An 18,244-nucleotide genomic window follows, 5' to 3' on the forward strand; every position below is an offset into this window, starting at 1 on the left:
TCCTTTCGTTCGTGATATGGACTCAGGGAGTACTAGCTGTTTCTTTTGTTCTCCTCTACAACATGATGCAGGCCAAGGCCAAAGCTGACCAGCTCTGCTAGTTACTGACATCCCTGCAAAAACTTTGGTGGATGCAGCCACGAGTGGCCTTGAATCTGGAACATGAATTTTGGGGATTTTTGGCAAACTTTGACTTGGATATGTCAGCCCCATGTTGCTCCCCTTCATTTCTATGTTGTTTACAATGATCAGGCTTTTAATTTTTCACCAGTGGTTTGCAGTATAACCTATTGCACCATTAAGAACAATCAAAATGTGTCATGGCGCCTGGGTGGCACAGCCAGCATCCGACTCTTTTTTTTTTTTTTTTTTAATTTTTTTTTTAACGTTTATTTATTTTTGGGAGAGAGACAGAGCATGAAAGGGGTAGGGTCAGAGAGAGGGAGACACAGAATCTGAAACAGGCTCCAGGCTCTGAGCTGTCAGCACAGAGCCCGACGCGGGGCTCGAACTCACGGACCGTGAGATCATGACCTGAGCTGAAGTCGGCCGCTTAACCGACTGAGCCACCCAGGCACCCCAGCATCCGACTCTTGATATCAGCTCAGATCTTGATCTCAGGGCTGTGAGTTCAAGCCCCATGTTGGGCTCTGTGCTGGGCATGAGACCTACTTGAAACAATAATAACAATAAAAAAAAACCCAATAAACTAAGGTGTCGGGAGTCTGGTTGTGAAGCTGTTTGCTTATAACGTAAAACCATTTTATATATATATATATATATATAATATTTATATTTATATATATATTTATATATATATAAACAATATATTATTATATATATAATAACCTATTTGTTAACATTTTCTGCCTCCAGTGGACAAGCCACAGTTTACGTAGCCCTCTCAGGCTTACTGGCTTGTTTTGGTGTGGCCTTCTCTACATGGAACTGTGCCTCCCGCTTCTCTAAGACAGGTGAAGAAGGTAGCAGTCTCATTTTCCTCAGTTAGGGAATTATTACTGTTAAACTCATCTAAGGCAGAGGAGACTGGGGTCTCCCGCATCATCTCGCCTAGGAGGGAGTTTAGTGAACTGTTTAAAACGTCAGCTCCACTGGCACTGGCACCTGATTCTGGTTTTAATGGGAGCACTGACCTATGACCACCCCCGGGGATCCTTACACACCTATTTAAGTTGTGAAATAGACCAAGGGGTGTTTAGGTATAACTAGTTGCAGGAGGAAAAAGAGGTTCCAATAATAATGCAGTGTTACTGGCAACCTTTAAAAAGCCCCCATGATCAGCTGTCCTTCAGAGAAAAGTCCGTGCTAAGCCACGGATAATATGCTTGCTCCTACAGTAGTGGAAGGAGCTTGTCTATTTTTGAACACTCAGCAGAAGAGAAATGTCACAGTAGGTATCTAAATTCACGAGTCTTGTTTCTATAAGCCTGTGTTTATTACATTTTTTCAACCCAGACATCCCAAACCTCTGAGAGTAAAGCTCATTCTCTCAGGGATCTGAGGATGAAGCTACCCGGGTAAAATTTGGGGGAGGGCGTTTTGTATTTGATATTTTTAATTCCTGTGAGCTTTTTCCTCTACGATATTTCTGGCTTTGATTTTCAATTTGTCTTTGTCCATTTAGGCTGCTATAACAGAATACCATAGACCGGATTGTTTATAAACAACAGAAATTTCCCTCTCACAGTTCTGAAGGCTGGGAAGTCCAATACGAAGGCAGATTGGATGTCTAATGGGGACCTACTTCCTGGTTCATATTTGGCCATCTTTGTCGGCACAAGGGGAGAGTGAGCTTCCTAGGCTCTCTTTTATAAGGACGCTAATCCTGTTCATGAGGGTGGAGCCTAATCACCTTCCAGAGGCCCCACCTCCAAACACCGTCACACTGGGGATTAGGTGTGAACATAGGAATTTCAGAGGTGCACAAACATCAGGTCTGTAGCAGGTGCTGAGTAGGGATTTATCTGTGATAGTACCTCTTCCCCACCTCAGCCCCAAATCTTCACATAAAACCGATGCTAAGGTAACATGGCTTCCTGTACTCCCAACGCACTGCCAGGTCCTTCCCAAAGATTGGTTGTGTGCTGTATGCTATTCCTTCTCATCCCTCAGTAGTCTCAGGAAAAGTCCCAAAGGACCAGCGGCCAACTGTAAAATACTCCATTGAGCATTTGAACCCACCAAGCGGAGGAGTATCACTTTCCCAGGAGGATGGCATCACCCAGAGTGGAGGCTCTTAGGGGGACCCATGAAATAAGCCAGCTTGGGACATCAGGCTTAGAACCCTCTCCCAAGAATGCACGTCTGCTGCCAAGATGCAAAGGCAGCCGGGAGAAGTGTAGAGGCCAGCCTGGCTGAGCTCCCGATGTGCTGCTATCTGCCCATCCGCCGGCCTTCTAGGCAACATGGCATTGAAACAGATCCTCCTGATGACTAGCCCACCCTCAGTCACGTGACCTTCTCCCATTGCCAAAGGAGATTTTGAAGATATGCCAACTCCGAAACGCTGATGCCAGAAATACCTGTTTCCAAAAAATGCCGCTGGTTCCATCATGCCTGCCTGGTGAGTAAATTCTGAACTCCTTAGCCCGCCATTCCAAGGGTGGCCCAACCGCCCTCTCCCTCCACAACTCCTACTGCCGTCCCAAGCATTGCCAACCCTCTGGCCTTTTGCCCACATCCTTAAAGCATGTAGATGCCAAGTCCCAGCGTCACCCCTGCCTGCAGAGCAGCTACACCCGTTGAGGTCCTGGCCTTCCTGATGCCCTTAATCCTCTCTGAGCACCCGAGTTATTTATTGCTGCCCCTGAAGGAATCATTCAGCATCTCATGACATGATTGCACTTCTCTGGTCCTTACCATTGGCCTGGCTGCAGCAGGGTTTTCTGTTTGCTTTATCTCCCTGGCCACACTGAATGATCTCTCTTGTACGCACTGGCCGTGTGCAGTGCCTGTCTCTTTGGTTGTCCTGGTGTCCAGTAACCTTTGTGACCTCCATTCAGTTGCTGGAAGAATGAGAAATGGAGTTTTACACAGAGGTGCTATAAATAGATGCAATCCAGGAAAGTTTGAGTTTACGTGGAAACTAAATTAGAAAGTGATTATTCTCCCAAACAGGATGTTGTGCATCCTCTTGTGAATAAGCTTTTTAAATAAATTTTGATTTACAGCAACCTGATAACATCTTCTAGAAAAAAAAAAGCTCTTAAAATATTGGGGCTCACCTGTATTTAAAACATAGCTGTTGGTGGGGCACCGGGGTGGCTCCGTTGGTTGAGCCTGTGACATCGGCTCAGGTCATGATCTCATGGTTCGTGGGTTTGAGCCCCACGACAGGCTCTGTGCTGACAGCTCAGAGCCTGCAGCCTGCTTCAGATTCTAGGTCTCCCTCTGTCTCTGCCCTGCCCCACTCGTGCTCTGTCTCTGTCTCTTAAAAATGAATAAATGTTAAAAAAAAAAAATTAAAACATAGCCATTGGTGCATAGGAGGGGATGCCAGGGTGGCTCAGTCAGTTAAGCATCCAACTTTTGACTGCAGCCCAGATCTCGATCTCAGGGTTGTGAATTCAAGCCCCTCATTGGACTATGCTCTGGGCATGGAGCCTACTTAAATACAAATAAACAACAAATAGATAAGTATTAGGAGGAAAACGTTGATGACCCTGCTATTTAAAAAGAAACTCTTGGGGTGCCTGGGTGGTGCAGTCGGTTAAGCATCCGACTTCGGTTCAAGCCCTGCATCATGCTCTGTGCTGACAACTCGGAACCTGGAGCCTGCTTCAGATTCTGTGTCTCCCTCTCTCTGCCCCTCACCTGCTTGTGTGCACTCTCTCCCTCTCTCTCAAATATAACTAATCACTAAAAAAACAAAATGCAAAGAAACTCTTACAACTCAATAATAAAGACAACCCAACTACAGAATGAGAAAAGGGCCTGAATAGATGTCTGTCCAAAGATAAACAAATGGCCAATAAGCACATGAAAGGATGTTCGGAGTCGTTAGCCATCAGGAAATGTAGATCAAAACCATGGTGAGATACCATTTCATTCCCACTAAGATGCCTAGAATCAAAAACACAATGAGTGTTGGCAAGGATGTCCCTGCAGAGAAATTAGAAGCTTCACCTTACTGCCGGTAGGAACGTAAAGTGGTGCAGGCACTTTGGGAAACAGTCTTTCGTTACCTCAAAAGGTTAAATATGGAGTCATATGACCCAGCAATTCCACCCCTAGGAAGGTGCCCAAGGGAATTGAAAACCTATATCCACATAAAACATGTACACACAAATATTCACAGCAGCATTATTCATAATAGCCAAAATGGAGAAACAACCGAAATGTCCATCAGCTGTCTGACAGCTAGATAAACGAAATGTGGCATGTCCATACAGTGGGATGTTTTTCATGAATAAAAAGGAGTGAAGTATTGATACTTGCTGCAACATGGAAGAAGGTCCAGAACAGGCAAATTGATGGAGGCGGACAGTAGATGGTTGCCTAGGACTGGGAGGCTGGGATGGAGTGTGGTTGAGGGGAAATGGGGAATGACCGCCAGTGGGTGCAAGATTTCTTTTTAGGAGGATGAAAATGATATAAAATTGATTGTGGTGATATTTACACAACTCTGTGAATATACTACAGTCCATTGAATTGTACATTTTTGTGTTTTATGTTATATGAATTATAGCTCAAAGCTGTTATTTTTAAAAAACTGAAAAAAAGAGAGTATATTCTCTCCCCGACCAGATTGTCAGTTCAGTACAAACACAAAATGGGCATTTTTAGATAAGGGACTTTATTAGGAAGCTGCCAACAGTAGCTTCCAGTAGCAGCCTGAATGCTGAACGCTTCGACTTACCTGATTATAAGGATGAGGTGAGGAAATGCTTAAAATGCAGATGCCCCGGCCTTGTTCAGAAATGCCCCTTTTAGGGGCGCCTGGGTGGCTCAGTCATTTAAGCATCTGAGTTCAGTTCAGGTCATGATCTTACAGCTTGTGAGTTTGAGCTGACAGCTCAGAGCCTGGAGCCTGCTTCATATTCTCTCTCTCTCTCTCTCTCTCTCTCTCTCTCTCTCTCTCTCTCTGCCCCTCCCCCACTGTGCTTTGTCTCTCTCTCAAAAATAAACAAACATAAAAAAAAAAAAGAAAGAAATGCCTCTTAAGCAGTCTGGGGTATACCCAGGGATCTGCATTTCTAACAAGTGCCCATAGTATCTCCCAACAAGTTACTGTACCAGGCATAGTTCCCGAGAGCTTTACAAATGCCAGCCCTTACTTTTCATGACCCTAAATATTATGCATATAATGTTCTGTATTGGAAACATTCTTAAGCATTTGAAGCACCTTTACCAGAGTGTTAGGGTTAGTTTTCTCTGACTCATAAAAGAGCATGAATGATTTTTGTTTTCTTAATGTTTTTCTAGATTGTCCAAGTTTTCTACCATAATTATGCTGCTCATCTAATTAAAAACAAAGTTCTCGGGGTACCGGGGTGGCTCAGTCGGGTGAGCATCTGACTCTTGATTTCAGCTCAGGTCATGATCCCAGGGTCATGGGATCAAGCCCCATGTCAGGCTCCACACTGAGCCTGCTTGAGATTCTCTCTCCCTCTGCCCCTCTCCCTGTTCATTCTCTCTCTCCTCTTGCACTTTCTCTAAGATAGATAGATAGATAGATAGATAGATAGATAGATAGATAGATAGATACAAACAAAGTTATCAAACTTGTATAGATAGTTGGAATGCACATGCTGAATGTGACAAATGACTACCCTGAGAAACCCTGATTAAATAATTGGGACTCACTGCGAGTCTGAGTCCCAGCAGAGAGAAGCCAGGCCAGTATGTCATCAGGACAGTGTGAATCCAAAAGACCCAGCTGTCTGAGATGCTGTATGAGCCATCGTTCCCTTTCCGGTTGGTGGCTCTGTTGGCTTCTGGAAGCAGAGCTGAGGCTTGTCTGAACTTCCAAATGCTGGCTAGAGAATGAAGCGCAGGGCAAGTGTGCTTTCTCACCTGGGGCTAGTGTCTGCATGCTGGGGGACAGTGCCTCAGTCAAGTATCACACTGCCCTTCACCTTGAGAATTGGGTAATTCCGACCATCTTGGTGAGTCCCTCCTCGGCCCTTGACTAGCTTCTTGTTGGCAGTCCCTACTGAGACTGTGTGAGCCACGGGAGATAGAATTTGGTTGTCTCTAGTTGCCTCTGGAAGGTAATGTGCAGGTGAACCATTTGTCTGAGTGTGAAAAACTGCTGACCTGTTTTAGAAATTCATTAGCTGCCAAGGGGAATTTTATTTTTAAGGAGGTTGTCTTACTTTGATTTTTTTGATTGCCTGAAGGTTTTGGTTTTTCACTCTGGGAGTGAAGTGTGAATTGGAGACTCCCAGGCAAAATTGCCAAAATGATCCCATTGCATTTTTCTTAGTTATGAAATAGCAGAGTTGGCACATGAGGTGTTTTTGAAGGGCATCTGGAGGGTTCCATTCTGAACTACTAAATTGTATATACAGTGCCGAAGCCTCTCCTAGCCCTTAATGTAGGTAGAAATTGCATTTTTTATATGGCAGGTCAAAAAGATTGAAGTGTGGAATGTATTGAAACTGCCTGGGCAATCTTCAGCAATATGACAAATCAGCCTCCTTCTCCATGAAGATTCTTTTCTATTATGGTAATAGGTGAACCTTTAGTCAATGAACATTGGAACCCATGAATACATACAGGTATTTCTGTGCTGTAAGGGTGTGAGATTCTTGCCATCGAGAAAGCGACACTTAATTGGTGCTTTCAAAGGATCAACAAAAGTGACAAACCCTTAGCTAGGCTAAGAAAAAAAGAGAAAAGACTCAAAGAAAACAATCAGAAATGAAAGAGGAGACATTAACACTGAAGTCACAAAAATGAAAAGGATCCAAGAGACTACTAGGACAATGATATGTCTATACGTTCTAGGATAATCTAGAAAGGGATGTATTTCGAGAAACATGCAGCCTTCCAAGACTGAATCATGAAGATTTTAAAAATCCAGACAGACCTATGATTAGCGAGATTAAATGAATGATCAAAAACCTCCCAAGAAAGATAAAGCCCAGGGCCAAATGGCTTAGCTGGAGAATTCTACCTCACATTCGAAGAGGAATTACTCCGATCCCCCGGCAGCCCCTGGCTATTGTGGAAGGGAGGGCTACGTCTGTCCTTAAGTGTCCGCCCACTCGAAGTAGGGCTCTGGTAAGTTGTGCATCTCCCATAGGAAGCAGACTGGCTTGCCTGGGGGAGAGGCTCTATGAAAATGTGGAGGTCAGACTCCCTTTGAGCCACAACTTGACATTCCTAAACTTGTTTCTAGGGGCCAGATGGTTACCTTTATCCATATCTGCTGCTTGACTTAACTGCCCATGGCCATTGGACCCCACTGGGCCTTGTGCATCTGCTGCTATTGGGGCGAAGGCTAACTGGGTAGCAAAGGTGTGTTGACGATTACCCGATTCCAGTGTTTCCTGGACAGACCATCATGCTTTAGGGCCTCCTAAATTGTCTTCTGTTTGAAACAAAAAGGCCTGATAATCCGGACACCACAGAATTAAGAAGAGTGGACACAACAAAGGAGTATAGATTCCAAAGAGGCAAGCGTGTCTGCTAGGGCCCCTTTGGCTCCGTGGAAGCAGGGAGGCCTGCAGGCCAGGAGACCAGAACTCTCACTCGAAGGTGAAGCATCTTCTGTCCTGCCCTCAGAGCCGGTTAAATATCCGGGGGTGAGTAGACCCCAGAGAAGAGCATCCCAGACAGACAGCTAGAGAGCCTCCTGCCCAGAGTACAGTGGTCCTCCACATGAGGGCTCAGCTCTTCACACCCTGCATCTTTGGTGGAGGGAAGCATTTCAGAGCCCTCCCTGTTGGATTTTTATTTCAGTTCTTTTGAGATCGACATTAAAGAGTGGCCGTGTGACTTCTGGTATTATACTGTTTACCACTGTGTCAGAACCTTTTGGTCTGATCTCCTCCTTCCCTGGTGCCTAAAGGTAGGACAGAGGTGGAGATGTCCCAGGGAGAAACAGGTTCACCCTGTGAGCCGTCCCCGCAGGGCGCCTGTGATGAAGTGCGGTCAACACAAATCAAGGCTTGCACGCGTGAGATTTCTCCTTGACCGCCAACGGAGCCGTGGACCTGTGGGCAGTGCTGGGAGGTTCTGTAGCAGAAAGCAGTCCTCGGACCTGGCTTTGAGCCATGGCTCTACCAGCTTTGTAGAATGTGGTTTTGGACATGGCCGTTCACTGCTCTGAGCCCAGAGCCTGGACAGGGATTATGATTATCTACGTCGTGTGGCTGTTGTGTGGCTTGAGTGGGAGGAGAGTGTGTAATACTTTAGGTCAGTGTGGTGCTCAGAGGCAAGACGTTAGTGTTGTTATAAGATCGAGTGTCTCCCACGGACAAGTGGCAGATGCTGTTTTACAGCATCCCATCCCCTCCCATCCTATTGCTTCTTTCCTATCAACCTTTCATCTCTCTTCTGTTCCTTAAGAGATATCCTTTGGCCTCTGCCTCCTTACCTTTTATACCCCCACACGTCACTAAAACGAAGGGATCCAGCCTTCGCATAAATTTGCTGAAAGAAACAAGTTGGGCCGGGAGCCATGTTGGCATCTGACGGCAAAGGGTTCCATCCATCCAGGCCGCAGGGAAGGAGAGGCCTTGAATTATTGCCACTTCCCATCCCTCTGCTCCTGGGTGCCATCACCACACAGCTTGCTCTGGATCCTTGAGCTATTTGGGTACGACTGGCTGCTGCTTTGCTTATTGGTGACCCAGGACCACCGACCAAATGCTTTTCACTGACTCACGAGAATCCTGAGGTTCCGGGTGTTCTTTATAGACCCGAAGATTGTTGATCGGGTCAGTGCCGTCCGAGATTCCTCTTGGGTCCCTGGGGCATGGGGCTTCAGGTGGAAGGGAGGGATGGAAGGGGAGGCTTCTCAAACATGAGCGGCAGGGGGCCTTGTGAAAACCCGTTGCTGGGCCCCTTCCCCACGAAGGCTGATTCAGCAGAGCGGGGTGGGCCTGAGTGTTGGCATTTCTGGCAAGCTCCTGGGGATGCTGATCCTGCTGCTCTGGGACCACACACTTGGTGAAGAAGCAAGGCTGCAGGGCAGAGGTTGGCAAATGATAGCCTGGCAGCCAAATCCAGCCTGCTGCCTGTTTTATAAATACAGTTTTAGTGGTACGCAGTTACTCCCATCCATTTGCATAATGTCTGTGGCCGCTTTCATGCTACAGTGGCAGAATTGAGTAGTTGTGACAGGGACCACATGGCCCGAAAAGCCAAAAGTGTTTGCTATGTGGTCCTTTACAGAAAAAGCCTACCAACTCCTGCTCCAGTCGTTCCTCTGCACCCTGATCCTGTTCTAATTATGGGCACAGACCCCTACCCCCAACCTTTTTTCACTAGCTAGGTGTGCTAGGACCATTACTGTCAAATTGCCAGCTATGCTGAGCATTAGGTCATGTTTCCTGGGAGGAAACACATGAGACCAGTAGTCACTGCTGTTCGCCTAGATCTTTGCAGATCACAAAACACCTTGAAACCCTGAGCAGCCTAGCTAGTGCTGTACCCATCTTATGGGGTTACAAACTGAGCCTGGAGGTGAAATGGCCTACCTCTCCTCTCACAGCAAGTTCGTGACAAACTTAGGTCTTCTGTCCATTCTACCTACTACACTGCCTCTTGTGTATGAGCCCAGATCGGCCGAAACTTGGCGTATTAGTTATCTATTACCATGTAGCAAATCACCCCCAAACTTAGCTTCAAAGAACAGTAAACATTTATTATCGCTCACAGTTTCTGTAAGTCAGGAGTCCGAGATCACCTTGGCCGGGTGGTTGTGGCTCAGGTGTTTTCCTGAGGCTCAGTCAGATGTCATCTGGGGCTTTGGTCATTGAAGGCTTGACTGAGCCTGGAGAATCCACTTCCAAGATGGCTCACTCACCTGGCTGGCAAGGAGCTGCTGGCTGCTGATGGGTGGCCTCTGTTCCTCTCCATGTAGACCTCTCTGTAAGACTGCCTAAATGTCCTCACAACGTGACTGCTAACCAACTGACTTCCCCGGAGCACGATATTGAGACAGCAGCAGGTAGGCTTTATGACTTAGCCTCCCAAGTCACATAGCATCATGTCGGCCATACTTTGTTCACCAGAAACAATTCACTACATTCAAGAGGATCCTACATTTGAGAGGCGTGTCAAGGAGTCTGTGGACATATTTTAAAGCCAGCCCTGTATTTGCATTCTATTTCCTTCTGGGAATATTGGGGTCCCGAGGTATTGTCTCAGGGCAGATCTAGTTGATCATAGACTGAAGTCCTAAGCAAAAGCAAGGTTAAGTCACAAATTCTTAGCAACACCTAGGCCTGAAGCTTCGTTTTCCTCCGGAGCACCCAGGGGTTTCCTACAATCGTATTTGAGGAGGGGTCAAGGAGGGACAGAGAGAGACACCCACTCTCATGGCATATATGGAAAGTAGGACGAAAACCACATGGGTGAAACCCCAGGTGATTTGATATGCTCCTCCCATGTGCTGGCCTCCCCACTCCCACTGGAGAACTGGGTTTCTTATCCCATTCTTCCCGTTTCCACATCGGGAAGAAGAGGCCCAAAGAGGCCAAGCTTCTTATAGGGGAATCAGCAGCGTCTGAGGCCCCTTGATTTCGCTGGTCGATACTCCCCATAGTCCCTCCTATAGAATATTAAATACACTGCAGTAAAAATCTCATAGGGGTACACAAAGAAGGCCATGAACTTGTGGGATTAAATTTGTCCTTCCAAGTCTTTCTCTTAATTAATCCTTATCTCATTTGGCTGGCTACATTTCTTGTCAGATCTGTTTCTAGGCAATGTCTGGTTCAAGTGAGTGAATACCAGACCAAGTTTATTCTTCCACATCCCGCCACCTCTGTGGAATGCACTTTAAGTGTAGGAACTCATCCAGACAGATGGTAAACTCTGCTGTCTCTCCATGGAACAGGTATCAGAGGGCCTTAATCTTTCATAAGCAGTGTTTGGCCACCCTCTACTGGATAAGTGGAGAAGGTCACATGCTTACTGAACAGAAGAGCTACATTATAATCCTGAAGGGGCATGGAGATGACTGCCATAAAGATCCCTTTTTTTTTTTTTTAATGTCTTTACTTATTTTTGAGACAGAGAGAGACAGAGCATGAGCAGGGAAGGGGCAGAGAGAGAGGGAGACACAGAATCCGAAGCAGGCTCCAGGCTCCGAGCTGTCAGCCCAGAGCCTGACGCGGGGCTCGGACTCACAGACTGTGAGATCATGACCTGAGCTGAAGTCGGACGCTTAACCGACTGAGCCACCCAGGCGCCCCGTAAAGATCCCTTTGACTGTATAAAGAAAACACTCGGCAGGTGCAGGCAGCAATCAGCCTGAGGATGATGCAATTCTTTGAGGTGCAGGGAAAGGGTACATGCTTTTATCCTATCACCTCCTCTGGCTCAAGGGAGTAATAACCTGGTTTGTTTGAATCAATGCAGGAACCAAAAATATTAAGTACATGTATATAGGTGCATGTGTGCGTGTTTCCTGGGCAGACAGTATGTGTGCTGGTCAACAGGAGTGGCTAATTTTTTTCTGTAAAAGGCCAGATAGCGAAGACTTTAGGTTTTGCAGCCAAAGGCCACATATAGTACTCTGCCACTGTAGCATGAAAACAGCCATAAATAATATAGATTAATGAGCATGGCTGTGTTCAAGGGCTTTATATACAGGCAGCGGGCTGCATGTGGCCATAGGCCGTGGTCGAAACACCCTGGTGAAGGAGAGTTGAACTGAATTGTGTTTGTCTCACACTAGACAGTACGTTCCTTGGGACAACAACAGCGTGCCTTGCCCACCTTTGGACGCTGAGCACCCAGCACTGTGACCCAAGATGGCTCTCATGTCAACCTCTGTAATGTATCAACTTTCTTCCTGGATTTCTTGGAATTCATTGAGTGAAAAGCATACTCTCCGCATTGGGTGTTTACACCATCAGAGAAAATAGGATTAGCTGCTATCCCTATTTTCTTTCTACTTGTCCCCGTTTTTGGTTTTTTTTTTTTTTTTAAGGCTTTTTAAATTTATTTTTGAGAGAGAGCACACAACGGGGGAGGGGCAGAGAGAGAAGGGGACAGAGGATCCAAAGCAGGCTCCACCCTGACAGCAGGGAGCCCAATGCTCAACTGACTGGGCCACCCAGGTGCCCCTCTGCTTCTCCCTATTTAAAATGAACCAATGTGTCATCTGAGAGACTAATAGATAAAAAGTTTCCATGCCACCCTCAAGATGGCACCCCCTAGTGACCCAGCCTTAGTGGGCAGCTGCTGGGAATCTTGTTTGCAGAACCAGGGATGGGTTTGTATCAAGGCATCTGCTCACTTTACCAGAACCTATTTCTGCCCAGAGACTTGGACCTTGGAGGGGGGGTGGGGAGTGGAGCTGGCTGGTGACATTCTAGGTAATGCTGCATCCCTAACACAGAAAGAGCACAGCCTAAGAGCCAGCTTCTCTGTCTCCAACACCAGCCTTTTTAGCCCTGCATGTGGCTATTCCTCCTGGGCAGGTTTGTGGTTGGCCAAACCACTCTGTTTCTGTTATCACTCATGCTAGTAGTTGTCCTTTATAGAGTATATTGTCTCATCATGTAAAATACATGTTATCCCTATACTGCAGATGAAGAAACTGAGACACAGATAAGTTCAGTGATTTGGGCATGATACTGTTATTGTATAGCAAAATATTTAAAAGTTTGGACTGTTAGTTAACACACTGTGCCTCAATTTCCCCATAAAATGATAAAATGGTTGTGAGAAGCTATTTTAGTTATCATGTGGGTTAAATGAGGGAAGGCACGAGAAGCACTTCCTTACTCGGTAATAGATACTATGCTATTGCTGTTACCTGGAGCTTGGGCATATAGTAGGTGCTCAATAAATCCTGGGTAACTAAATTAATTTGTCCCGTCACACAGCTGGTAAGACTTCAAAGCCTGACTCTTTCTGCCAAATCATATGGCCATGGCATCGTATCATTTAACCAAACAGGAGCAGAGGACACGATAATGGTGACATTGAAGGTGTCCACACTGGGCAGAGAGGACAGAGCTTGAGGGTCAAACACCCCCAGTCCACCCAGCCTGCCATCGTGTTGGTATTATTGCTTACAGGAGAGCCCTCAAGCTCAAGCCACACATCCAGGGAGCTGGCAATAGATACGACTCCTTGGCTCCATGCAAGTGTAAAGATTTTGAACTACAGAGAAAGGCTGCTCTTTACCTAAGAAAGGAAGAGGGGAGGTACTCCTGAGTCTTTGTAAACCTGCCAATAATACTGGCATAATAGTAATAACAGACACGGCACCTAGCATTGTTGTGCGTGTATTACTTAACTGTGTGGTCTTCCCACACCCTGCAAGGAAAGTCTCTATATCCCTGTGTCGATTTTACAGATAAGGAAACTGAGGCTGTGGTCAGTAATTTGCCCAGCAGCAGGGAGTGGAAGGCAGGCAGGCTGACTCCAGAGTGTGTGATTTCCTCACCAGACATACTCTGCCTCTCAGTCTGAATTTCCATGAGTGGTGGCGTCACTCCAGACAGTGAGTGGGGAAGGAGAAGGAAGAAATCAAGACCTTACAGTACAGAGTAAAGCATCACCAGACTGGAAATCGCAGCTGCGTGCTGATTCTGCTTTGACCACTAACTAGCCTCGTGATTCTAAGCTTGTTGCTTCTGAGCATCTCCGGAACTTCTTGTCCAGCACTAACCTTCTTTGACCCTCAGACCACCTCAGAGTGAGCGTTGACTTTGAGAGAGGATGCTGTCTGGAGACTGATATCCATCCAGTGCTGGGCCATGAATCAGCTTCTTCTGGAACTGGGCTTGCTGTTGATCTTCCTGTGTTAGGACAGAACCTCGGGAGATTCACAGCGCCAGGTGGGGTGTCATCGCAGTGTCAGCATTCCCGCTACCGTGCAGATTTGGCCTGGTCGACTCCCATGCACTGATTAAATCTCAGACTTCCTCTGACCATCCATGCTTGGGTCCTTATGCCTTACATTTTCACATCAGCCTCATTCCTTTCATAGGACTCACACAGTTTATAGTTAAATACCCATCCGTGTACCTACTCTGAGGACAGCAAGGACATCTCCAGTAGCTGATATCCAGTGCCCCTTCATTGCAAGGAATAAGTATGTAAATGATTTAAAGCCCAGTGAGGTACATTAGAGGTGTGCTGAGCTCACGCCGGGAGCAATGCCGTTCCCCTGGGCAAAGCCAGCTGGGAACAGCTGGTACCTTGCTCCTAGAGTAGCCTAGTGGATCGTCACAAGTCACCTGTCTGTCTTCCAGGCTGATGTACAGATGCAGTAAGCGATGCTCATGCCAGTCAATGCTAAAAGCAGAAATAAGTCCGCCAACCTGTTTGCCATAGCAATGTAGCATTTCCTGCCCCACCAACAGTGCCAGAGAAACTCCTGGCGCATAATAGATGCTCTGCGGAGGTTCGACTAAATGAGACCCTTTAGCACCGCCGTCAGGTAATTCTTCTGTAGCTGTCACAAAGTTCACAGGCTTCATAGACTTGACTTCACAGGAGAGGCCTCACAAGCAAACTTCTTTTGTCTTTCAGTGTGATTTTTAGAAGTCTAAGGCATCCGATTTCTTTGTGTGGGGGCCATGTACATACAGGAGACAGAGAAACGCTGTTGCAGTCAGCTCATTGAGAGCCTCAACAGGTGACCATTGACAATTTCAATTAAAAAAGAAAAGTTCTTCAGGGGCGCCTGGGTGGCTCAGTCGGTTAAGTGTCTGACTTCAGCTCAGGTCATGATCTCGCTGTTCGTGAGTTCAAGCCCAGCATCAGGCTCTGTGCTGACAGCTCAGAGCCTGGAGCCTGCTTCGGATTCTGTGTCTCCCTCTGACTCTCTGCCCCTCCCCCACTCACACTCTGTTTCTGTCTCTGTTTCTCTCTCTCAAAAATAAGTAAACATTAAAAAAAAATTCTTCATAGAAAAGCACGTGTATCTGGTACCATTAAGAGTAGAGGCACACAGCCTCCTGCCAAAGCACAAGGCAGTTAATTGAAACATTCAATGTTCATAATGACCCTGGGTCATCAAAAGGTTCAGCTATATTAGGAATACTGTACTTCATTTTAAAAGGGAGATACAAAACATTCATTCAACTGAGCTCATTACCCTGTTGTTCATGAGGGAGGTTGGAGAAGAAACCTTAGTTCCCTAAAAAATAAAAGTCTTTAGCTTGATAAAGGGCACCCATCAACTGTCAACAACAGACCTCATACAAATGTAAACATGAAAATAAATAAAGTAGAATAGAATAAGGATGGTCACTGTCATGTGGTAGATGGTTCTGGAGATTCTAGTTAATGTGGCATAAGAAACACAAACAAGTCGTATAAATATTGGAAAGCATCGAAACTGTTATTGTGGGTAGCGTAGCCAGAAAATTCTAGGGAATCAGCTGAAATCAGTAGGATGGTCAAATACCTGGAGAACTGAAAGGCTGATGACAAAAGGCGGTTCTCAGCCCAATACCTCCTTACTCCGGGGTCTCCCTCCCAAGAGACAGAGGTCTCTACTTGGGACACCTCTGACTTTACTCACATCCACAGCTACAAATAATATGAGCGGTGCCACAATCTTATGTGTTAACTAGTAACCTTCTGTTACTATCTGCCTTAGCTTGGGCTGCCATAACAATATACCATAAGCTGGGTAGCTTAAACTCATACTTTTGGATGCCTACTGGAAGTCCAAGGTCAAGGTGCCAGCAGAGTTGGTGCTTGGTGGGACTTTTCTCCTTGGGTTGGAGACAGCTGCCTTCTTTTTCCTTTCCTTTCCTTTCCTTTCCTTTCCTTTCCTTTCCTTTCCTTTCCTTTCCTTTTCTTTTCTTTTCTTTTTTCTTTTCCTTTCCTCCCCTCCCCTCCCCTCCCCTCCCCTCCCCTCCCCTCCCCTCCCCTTCCCTTCCCTTCTTTCTTTCTTTTTACCACCAAATAGGTTGTTGTTTTTTTTTTTAATAATAATTTCAGGAATAGAATTTAGTGATTCACTTACATGTAACTCCCAATGCTCATCCCAATAAGTGTCCTCCTTAATGCCCCTCATCCGTTTAGCCCATCCCCCACCCAACACCTTGCCAGCACCCCTCAGTTTGTTCTCTGTATTTAAGAGTCCCTTATGGTTTGTCTCCCTCTCTGTTTTTATCTTATTTTTGCTTCCCTTCCCTTATGTTCATCTGTTTTGTATCTTAAACTCCACATATGGGTGAAATTGTATATTTGTCTTTCTCTGATTTATTTCGCTTAGCATAATACACTCTAGTTCCATCCACATTGTTGCAAACGGCAAGATTTCATTCTTTTTTATCACTGAATAGTATTCCATTATGTGTGTGTGTGTGTGTGTGTGTGTGTGTGTGTGTGTGTGTGTATATATATATATATATGCCACATCTTCTTTATCCATTCATCCATCAATGGACATTTGGGCTCTTTCCATACTTGGCTGTTGCCTATAGTGTTGCTGTAAACATTGGGGTTCGTGTGCCCCTTCGAATCAGCATACCTGTATCCTTTAGGTAAATACCTAGTAGTGCAATTGCTGGGTCGTAGGGTAGTTCTATTTTTAACTTTTTGAGGAACCTCCATACTGTTTTCCAGAGTGGCCGCACCAGCTTGCATTGCCACCAACAGTGCAAAAGAGATCCTCTTTCTCCGCATCCTCGCCAACATCTGTTGTTGCCTGAGTTGTTAATGTTAGCCATTCTGACGGGTGTGAGGTGGTATCTCATTGTGGTTTTGATTTGTATTTCCCTGATGATGAGTGATGTTGAGCATCTTTTCATGTATCTGTTAGCCATCTGGATGTCTTTGGAAAAGTGTCTATTCATGTCTTTTGCCCATTTCTTCACTGGATTATTTGTTTTTGGGGTGTTGAGTCTGTTAAGTTCTTTATAGATTTTGGATACTCACCCTTTGATATGTCATTTGCAAATATCTTCTCCCATTCCCTCGGTTGCCTTTTAGTTTTGCCAGACAGCTGCCTTCTTGCCGTGTCTTCACATGACTTTTCTTTGGTGCCTGTGCAGGGGTGGGGTGGGATGTGCTTTCTGGTATCTTGTAAGAGCACTAATCCCATCATGAGGGACCTGCCCTCATGACCTCACCTAAACCTAAGTACCTCCTAATGGCCCCATCTCCAAATACCATCCCACAGGGGGTTAGGGCTTCAACATATAAATTGGCAGGTGGTGGGGGGCTTGGACACAATTCAGTCCGTAGCACCATCCCTGTTGCTTCTGTCCTCCATGTTATAATGCATTTAGGTTGATATTTAGTGTTCATTGTTACCTCTGTGCAAATATTATTTAGGGTGGAGGGTTGTAGTGAACACCTAACTACAGACAACTGTTGCAGTTTCTTTCTTTTGGTTTTTACTTAAGTTATTAACATAGTACAACTATTTTTATTTGCTTAGGGTTTTTTTTTTTGTAGCTAATTTGTCTCACATTTTTCCTGTATTAGCCTCTTAGTAAAGTTGCCCACAAGGGCTGTCACATCACATAGTCACAGGGTCATCTTTATCTTAGATGATAAAAATCATCGTGGAGACCTCCCTTCACTTTGGAATTCCCTTTACCTTTGTATTGGGCTGAATTTCTTGGATCCCTTATCTTCCTGTTTCTTGGTTTCCTCCCTCACTTTGGTAGAACAAGTTTCCTAATAGCCTCACCAGGTTGAAAAGAAAGTAAAGTGACACAAAGCAGGTGGTGATAGCCTTTGTCATGCCTGTCTTCTGAGTCACTGTCCCAGTCTGGCATGGAGCACCTGTCCTGCCTGATTTCCCCTCATCCTGGGGATTGCTCTCACCTCTCTCCTGTATAGCTTTCCTCTTAGTCTAGTCCATGTTTCCTTTTTAAGAGTTTCTAGGGACGCCTAGGTGGCTCAGTCAGTTAAGCGTCCGACTTCAGCTCAGGTCACGATCTCGTGGTCCGTGAGTTCGAGCCCCGCGTCAGGCTCTGGGCTGATGGCTCAGAGCCTGGAGCCTGCTTCCGATTCTGTGTCTCCCTCTCTCTCTGCCCCTCCCCCATTCATGCTCTGTCTCTCTCTGTCCCCAAAATAAATAAACATTAAAAAAAATTAAAAAAAAAAAAAAAGAGTT

General features: G+C 45.8%; 1 protein-coding gene across 3 annotated transcripts in view; it reads left to right on the forward strand.

Annotated features, from left to right (window-relative positions):
- The window catches only part of CMTM8 (CKLF like MARVEL transmembrane domain containing 8), a 106,405-nt gene that overhangs the window by 66,961 nt on the left and 21,200 nt on the right, over positions 1-18,244 (forward strand). The window contains exon 1 of one of the 3 annotated variants that reach the window (XM_053221556.1): positions 1,458-2,584. The exons of the other annotated variants lie outside the window; for them this stretch is intronic. Within the exon in view, the coding sequence (XP_053077531.1) occupies positions 2,531-2,584 (54 nt within the window). The 5' untranslated portion in view covers positions 1,458-2,530. Of the gene's footprint in view, positions 1-1,457; positions 2,585-18,244 lie in introns of those variants that run through there. 3 annotated transcript variants of the gene reach the window in all.

This window comes from Acinonyx jubatus, chromosome C2 (assembly GCF_027475565.1).
Source record: "Acinonyx jubatus isolate Ajub_Pintada_27869175 chromosome C2, VMU_Ajub_asm_v1.0, whole genome shotgun sequence".
NCBI classification, from domain to species: domain Eukaryota; kingdom Metazoa; phylum Chordata; class Mammalia; order Carnivora; family Felidae; genus Acinonyx; species Acinonyx jubatus.